This window comes from Acanthisitta chloris, unplaced genomic scaffold (genome assembly GCF_000695815.1).
Source record: "Acanthisitta chloris isolate BGI_N310 unplaced genomic scaffold, ASM69581v1 scaffold40909, whole genome shotgun sequence".
Taxonomy (NCBI): Eukaryota; Metazoa; Chordata; class Aves; order Passeriformes; family Acanthisittidae; genus Acanthisitta; species Acanthisitta chloris.
Genome location: NW_008692733.1, coordinates 1,301 through 9,633, shown reverse-complemented (window position 1 = coordinate 9,633; position 8,333 = coordinate 1,301). Strand labels below are relative to the sequence as shown.

At 38.0% G+C, this 8,333-nt stretch overlaps 1 protein-coding gene across 1 annotated transcript in view; it reads right to left on the bottom strand.

Annotated features, from left to right (window-relative positions):
• Positions 1-7,382, bottom strand: part of EFCAB7 (EF-hand calcium binding domain 7) — a gene marked incomplete at its 3' end in the record, with an annotated part of 11,515 nt that extends 4,133 nt beyond the window's left edge. Inside the window, exons 1-5 of the mRNA XM_009082764.1 lie at positions 7,196-7,382; positions 5,521-5,732; positions 5,029-5,115; positions 4,613-4,802; positions 3,804-3,928 (exon numbers count right to left, since the gene is read on the bottom strand). Coding sequence (XP_009081012.1) covers positions 3,804-3,928; positions 4,613-4,802; positions 5,029-5,115; positions 5,521-5,732; positions 7,196-7,382 — 801 coding nt within the window. The remainder of the gene's footprint in view (positions 1-3,803; positions 3,929-4,612; positions 4,803-5,028; positions 5,116-5,520; positions 5,733-7,195) is intronic.
• Positions 7,383-8,333: the final 951 nt, after the last annotated feature.

Below are 8,333 nucleotides of genomic sequence, written 5' to 3'. Positions count from 1 at the left end.
GGACAAGAGGGCACAGACTCAAGCTCTGCCAGGGGAGGTTTAGGTTGGATATTAGGAAGAGATTTTTTATGGAGAGAGTGATCAGGCATTGGAATGGGCTGCCCAGGGAGGTGGTGGATTCACCATCCCTGAAGGTTTTCAAGCTGAGACTGGATGTGGCACTTAGTGCCATGGTCTAGTAACCACAGTAGGGTTGGACTCAATGATCTTGGAGGTCTTTTCCAACCCGGCTGATTCTATGATTCTATGTTATTTGCTCAGACAAACCACAAACACAAGTAAAGGTCAATTTAAGTGATTTTTTTCCTTGACTTGTGTCAAAGCTATTGGAAAGCCAAACCGAAAACTGCTGTGTTTGGGAATAACATGGTTTCTAATGATGCCGTGATCTTGCAGAGAGGCTAAAACAGCTCCTTTCTTCAATTATTTACTTCTTTAAACAGCAGGCCCCGATTTGTAACTTCAAATATCATTGGAATGACAATTCTTTAGCAAAAAAATTAAATTAAGTAATTACAGACGTTTTTTGTGGCTTGAGGAACAGAAAACATCATGGATTTACCTTCCCTAGCCTGGATTAATGGGTACTCAGGAACTCATGGATTAAGAGCCTCCAGTCCTGTGCCACAGTTTTGCCACTGATTTTTGTGGGAACAGGCTCAACCCCTCTATACTAAACACTTGTCATTCCAACACTCATTTTACATAATTCAATTTGACATTTAGTTTACATCATTACAATTTTACATAGCTGGAAACTGTCTTAATCTCAAATTACTTCTTACTACGCTGAGACTACTTTGTCCATCCAAGATGTTGATCTAAAAGCAACATCCTCAGTACCCCAATAGTTTTGGCAGTACAGTGCATCATATCCATTTCAGATGTCAAATTCTGCTCATTATATTTGCAAACAGCTGACAATATGGAGCAATTTAAGTGCAAATATGAAGTACAAATATACAGGTCCCTATGGGCCCCAGAGCCAGAGATCAGTCTCAGGCCACCTTGTATATAGTAGTATAGACCTAATTAACAAGATCTGATCTTTAGCCCTGAAATTAGTTTTCTGGTGACAGGAAGAGCAAAAGCAGTCCAGTCACAAAGAATAATTAGGAAAGAAGTGAAAGAGACAAAAGCTTACTGGGACTTAATGGTGAGGGTTAAATGTGGAGGAATATATGGGACTCTGTCAGTCCAACAAGTGGATAATGGGAGTTGGGATTCACAGTGGAGTCAACATCAGTCAGTGGTAGAACTGAAACATGTAGTTTAGCCTATGAAATCAGTTCTCCTACTATTCCATTCTCAGTAAACTGTTTATTCCAATACTTTCATGACTCCTAACTTCATCTAAAGCCCACATGCAGTAAATGGAGATTCCTTGAACTTGTCCCAGCTGAGCTAACTGGTTATTTGCTCATTTACTCTCCAATCTTAATACCCGACAAAACTGTGGGACAAAAAGTTTGGCAGTGGCTTAGGAAATCAAACCCTGACCTGTTATCCTTGCAGAGAGCATAAGCTGCTGATAGATGTCCTAAATTATCCCTGTCAAATTACAGACAGATATGTACATTTGAGAACCTCAGAGGTGACTTTCAGGTCTGGTTTTAGTAGGTCACTAGGAAGCATAATGAGTTGTCAAGTAACAGCTAACAACAGAGGGAAATGTGTGTGTCAGAAGTGTTAATTGTAAAGAAATTAGGCACTACCTGCTGCTGGTCACTGCTACTGCAATTTACTATTCAAATTGTCCACACACTAATGCCTAATTCCAAATAAAAAGCAACGTTTGGGAGAGGAATTGTTACTATGATTAAAGCAAAGAGCTCCAGTTCAATGCTTTGTCTTGTACAAACCTGTTCCATATGCACTAAAGTCCTGTTAGCTCAACTTCAGGAGGCTACTCCACAGATACAACTGGGAGCACAGAACTCCTTCCTTCAGGAAAAAGACCTTTCTCAGGCATTTCTTCTGCTGCCTGAGTGTGCAAGTCTGTCACTGACTTCAGCAGAGCAGAATGCAAAGGTGAGACTCTTTGGCAGGGATAATTCAGCTACACAATGCAGAGAAGGTTTTAGCACGTGACACACTGCTTTAATGCCTTTCAAGCTTGACTAAAACCAACACCAAAAATACTCTGCAGAAATTTAATACCTCAATTAATCTTTTAATGAGTTGGGATTCAGCCAGAGCTGAAGCCCCGCAGATCAGCATGTTGTTTATACACATCTGTAGCACTTCTGCAACTGTTTTTTCCTCCCCAAATTCATTTCTGTGGCTTTGAACTGTCACAAAACTGTCACTGACAAAAAGAAAACACAGGCAAGAATGTGCTGTGAACACATTCATGTTTTCTAAGGGTTTGTAAATGTAGACATCCACCATGTTTTGACTTCTACTGTTGCATTCTGTCAGAAATGTAAAGCTGGTGTTGGTCCAACCTCCTGCTGGCAATATTTTCTTAGTGACCCACAAGGACAGGTGAATGGCAGGAAAAAAAATGATATAAGAGGAATAAGAAGAATTTTGGGTGCTAGATTCTGATCCACACCACAAAAGAATCCCTGAGTATTCGTTCATTGATTCTGACAGAGTTTGCACTGTGCAAAACAGAGTTTAAAACAAGCTCTACTTACACCTCTTCATGTTGATTGATTTCAGTTTTTATATGATGCTAATCACTACTAATTGGTATCTACAGCTGCTTTTTTTCAGTCAGTTCTTACTGGCTTGTACAAAGAAAGAAGACACCAACAGTGGGGAAACTGTGTGCTGCTTTTATCCACCACACATCATGTTTGAACAAGGTGAAATTGCAGGTTAAATTGCATGGAGGTCCAGATACCTAAACAGACTGCAAACAGCTCCTCTGAGGTGATGTTTGGAAATTTTAATATAGAACAAATGTCACTGGATAGCAATGGGGAAGATCTAAAGGACTTCAGAGTTCAATAACAAATACAGAGTTGTTATTCGAAACCAAAATGGAGCTCCTGAGGACAATCAGTTCAGTTTCCCAGCAGCAGTTACACTGTGTGGTCATAACCATTTTTCCCCCCTATACAGGAGTCTCCAGGTGCACATTTTTTAATGTATCCTAGCAGTTTCCAGTTAATGTTTTATATTTCCACAGCTATTATTTTCTGCTGAAGGAAAACTAGTAAAGGTTCAGTCAAGAAAGGGAAAACAAAGGAAAAAGATCAATATTAACACTCTACAAATATTGACTTAGCAAAGTGACTTTGTTGTCTCTCTCCCACAGGAATTTATATTGAATGAGTGATTTATTTAAAAGAAAATACTGATAGGACATATTAGTCTAACTAAAAATCAATATTTTCAGGCTAGAGCACAGATTTACAAAGCAATGCCCAACAACCTCACAGATCTGTTATTTATTTCCAATTACCTTTCATGTAAAGCTTTATGAGACACAATCTTTCAGGCTACTTAAGCATTTAAAGTTCTCACTAACCTCATAAATTATTCAATCTGAAATTCCTCAACAAGTCATTAAAGGTTTTCTCCAACAGTGCCTTCCATTTATAAAAAACACACTTCATTCTATTAAACCTTCACACCTGAAAAATTATTTTCAATAACTAGATGTCAGCAAAACCAACAGTATATAAAAATGTTAATAACAATACTTAGCAACAAACCTCTCAGTAGTTTATAGCTGCCCTTGACAAACTATTAATAAAAGATAAGAGAGAATTTTTCCTCTGATTTTTAGCTTATTTAAAATGCAATAACATATGTGCCTAGAGGAAAACAGCAAAATTTCAACAAGATACCTTCATTGTGTCAGGCTCAATTAGCTTTGTGTCCCTGCTGCTACTGGCACCAGTGCTGACAGGGGGAGAAATGGAAGCTTTGCAGCTCTGAGCTGATGAAGGTCTTGAAGGAGTTCTGCTGTCACCTATAAACAGAGATACTTAGTTACAATGATATTATTTCAACCCACTCCTCGTGCTCTCTCTTGCAAACCCTATGTCTGTAAGCACACAGGAAAACTGGGTGATAGGAGCTTCAATCAGTGCTGAAATCACTTCATCACTGTTTTGTCATTCTTGCACCTACTCAGTATTGCCTAGAATTGAGGCAACTTAAAACCACACCCAAATATTTCATACACGGTACCTGGTACTTGTGCTCTTTTGCCAGTTTGGGAAGGTTTTTAAGTGTCTTAGTAACTTGAGGAAGAGCATTAAACTCTCCCATTGATTTTGCCTGCAAAGCAGCCTCAATAATTGAGACAAACACTCTGATATTGATAAGTGTTTAAGGTTTCATCTCTGATCTGGGAAGGAAATAACTAACCTGCCTGTGTTGCAACATCTGAACATTCATTTTCTCTTCCTTCTGGACTCAGGAGAGTCAACAAAATTCACCCTTAGGAATCTGAGAGCTTCAGATCACAGATGCAGCCAAAATCTATTTGAACACGGAGGTCAGATATTCTACTGAGACATTTATGTGATTGCCACGGTAGAAATTTATATTAATCAGTAACATCCTCACTAATCTGAGACAAATCAAACACAAACTCAACTGTTCATTGGCTCAGTGCTGGAAGAAAACTCCCAATAGAAAACATCAATACCTTTTGCTAGTTTGTGATCATTTTTCCTGGAGATCCTTGGTGACAGTTTTGACACTGGCAGTGTGTTGCCTTCAGGGGAAGTTTCAGCTTGATTCCCAAACTGCTGTTGCCTCAGTCTACTGTCAACTTCCAGTCTCTCCCTAGCAGCCTTGCAGCACTGCTCACTGGTCCTCATGTACAAGTCACAGAACTTCAGATAAAGAAAGTAACCCATTAAGTGAAACTTTCTTTCTTCATGGACTGTTTATTTCAGTTCAAACTTTGCTTATAGTCAATTTGAGATCTTAGGGTAAGTCATCAATAGACCAACAACTGGAGGCTGTTGATTATCCAACACAATACTTGGTTTGATAATGCTAATAGTGTCAATAACACCAACCCAGTAACACAAGAACAAATATCACTGTTTGCCATACCTTGCTGTAGTCAAGTTTGCCACTGCAGTTAAAATCAGCTTGTTTGATAATGCTGTTCACTTCATCCCAGGTCATTTTATCACCTCTCTGCAACAAAAAAACAACTCAGTTTGGGCTCCTAATCAAGAATGTTGTTCACCTACAGTGCACACTCAATAAACACACAAATAAAGACTCCTTTAGTAATTTAATATTCTTCTAGGGAATCTTATCTTGCAATAGATCTAAATAGATTTTGATTTGAATCATGAAAACAAAGGTCAAAATCATAAACACTTATGCCTTTACAATGCTACTAAACACTGAACAGATAAACTGCATCAGCTTGTGAAATTTTGTGTCATACCATGAATGACACATTGATTCCAGAAAATATTCCACAAATTGGAGAATACCAACTTTCAGTCATTCTTATACTGTAGCATAGTTTTACCACCTAATTTCCAAAATCTCTACTTCAAAAGGGATAATTAGGTTTCAACTGATACTTACTGTGGTAAGAATTCGATAAAGTTCATCATGTAAAATATATCCAGTTTTATCTGGGTCTATTTTTCCAAATGCTTCCAGCAGTTCAGGTTTTGTAGCTGGTTTCTCCTTCTTTAAAATAGCACAAAAATCATCAAAATTCAGTGCAGTTGTTTGTGGAGTCCAATACTTATTAATGGTCTGCTGAGATGGATTTCTTCCAGCCTGTTGAAGTACTGAGCAAGAAAACACAATATTAACTACATTTTCCAGCTGTCAGTAAAGGAATTTCCTCAAAACATCCTTTAATCACTTTCCATGCTCAGATTTGTGTTTCAAGCCAAATCATTCCCAGGGCAAAGTGGGTCTGAAGGACAGTTTTGCTTACAGCCTCAATCAAAGGATCCATGAACTCAAACCTCAAGTGACAAGTGCAAAACTCAGCCTATGTTCTGTGTCTTAATATCAAGAACTTAATTGTTTGTAAACCTGCACCTTATTAGAGCCTATTTCTCCTCAGATCCACGTAAATCTTTCCACTTACTTTGCAAAGAACTGAGATCTAGTGTAGAATTTAGCTTAATATTTTAGAGTCACATCTATACATTTGAACTTATCCATTCAAATGACACATCAAACGTCAAGGAAAAATTATACCAACAGAGGTATATTAAGGCAAAAGACAATCCCATACACACCACCAGTGCTTTTGCTTTGCCTCTTCGAAGTCTTTAGTGAAAACATCCTTTCATCAGTTTTCAGTGTGGTGAAGGTACTATGTTAAATTGAATTTAAATTCTGATGCACTGAACCTTTTACTCCTGTTCCTTTATGGACTGACTCTGCTAAATACCTTCAGTGTTACCACAGCACAAAGGAAATTAGGCTAGTTGTGAATAAGCAGAAGTCCTACTTTGCCTCTTCGAAGTCTTTAGTGAAAACATCCTTTCATCAGTTTTCAGTGTGGTGAAGGTACTATGTTAAATTGAATTTAAATTCTGATGCACTGAACCTTTTACTCCTGTTCCTTTATGGACTGACTCTGCTAAATACCTTCAGTGTTACCACAGCACAAAGGAAATTAGGCTAGTTGTGAATAAGCAGAAGTCCTACTAATAAAACTCCACAGGGCCAATCTCTAAGTGAGTATTTTACAGTTTATACTACCAGATGAACATCATTTAGCAAGAGATGCTCAAATGCTAGCACCACTCAATGCCAGAATTCACTTAGGATGCACTATAAGCCTATAATTCTCTATACTCACAAATTCTAAAAGATCTTAAATATCTCTAAAAAGACTTGGAGCCTGAGCAGCTAACTATCCTCTCGGAGCTGACCTTGAAACCAAAATGCCCAAACACTTGCTATGTGGCCTAGTGGCACATGGATAGAGATGAAAGGCAAAGCATACATTAAAGGGATGACATTTGTTCACATCACTCCTATCTTAACATCCAGATTAGCCAAAACTATCCCTAGGATGTTATAAAGGCACTTTTGTTACAGCTGAGATCTTACTTGGTCACTGAGATAGATTACAAAGAAACCAGCTTCTATTTTTCAGGTACATTTTTGTCACATTCCTTAAAAGTTCCTGAGTTTATGCATTAGGATACTCTCACTACTGAACTGCCTGTAAACCACCCACTGTAACCATCACATGCAACACTTACAGGGTAAGAGACCTCATTATTACCTAAACTGAGTTGTTCTTTTGATTTAATGTTCTCTAAACTGCTCTTCAGAACAGTTAGATAGGCTGCTCTGCAGTTCATGTAGAAGATTGCTTCTCCTGCATGCTGGGACTTCTTCCCTTGGGAATTTTCCGTGTGTGTGGCTCTCTGGATGGAGAGGGAGGTGTTATTCCCAGGGCTGCTGGCCATCCTGTGAAGGATACAGGTACAGTGAGGGTTGGTTACTGCCTGGCCTGTTCAGTTATGCCTCTGTTTACCCTGTACAACACAGACTAGCACAGACTGTCCTAACATGTAGGGAATATCCTTTCCATTCTCTAAATCTGGGATGGGAATACTTATCTAAGCTTGTAGGTAACATCAGGAGATCCACAAACAAAAATAGCTTATGTTCTACTTGTTATTCACAATTTATTCTTCATTAAGAATAAATTAAATCATTAAAACACAAAGTTTGATTTTTCTATTACTATTTCATTTTAATTTCAGACATTTGGCATTACAATGATTACATAGTTAGGATTTTTGAAAGCATAAAGCCAAATTTTCACATTATCTGTGCTCTCCATGTTTTCTCTTTTAACAGTTTTAACCCAACAAAACATATGGATAAAACAGGTCAAAATTGTGATCTTTAATCCTTCAAATATGCCAAGTTAATCATATAAGTCTCTTGCTAAGAGTCATCTAAGTAATAGAAAGAAATGTGCATAAAACTTTAGGCAACTCAAACCTTTTAAGTCCAAGACCCAAATAATTGTAAATGAATGGAAAAAAAACATGAAACTCATTTTTCCCTAAATTATTAAAACAATCCAAAGCAGTAACTAATGCTGTTAGCTCACCAATGGCAAGTAAATTTCAACAGCAGCTTTCTGCTTTTACCAAGGGTGATTAAGGTTTTTAGAAGGCCATCACAGAGGGACACTAAATCCTGTTGTACTGTTGCTCTAACAGCCTCTCATATTATTTTACCCAATGTTGACTCCAGAAAATATATTCCAGGATAATAAATTGAATATCTCAAGTTCAGCAACAAGACAACAACATCACAGGGTCCCCTTCAGGACTCATTGGATTTTGACTCCGGAGGCCTAAATCACTGGCACCTTGTTGAGTTATACAGGTCTTTTACACTTG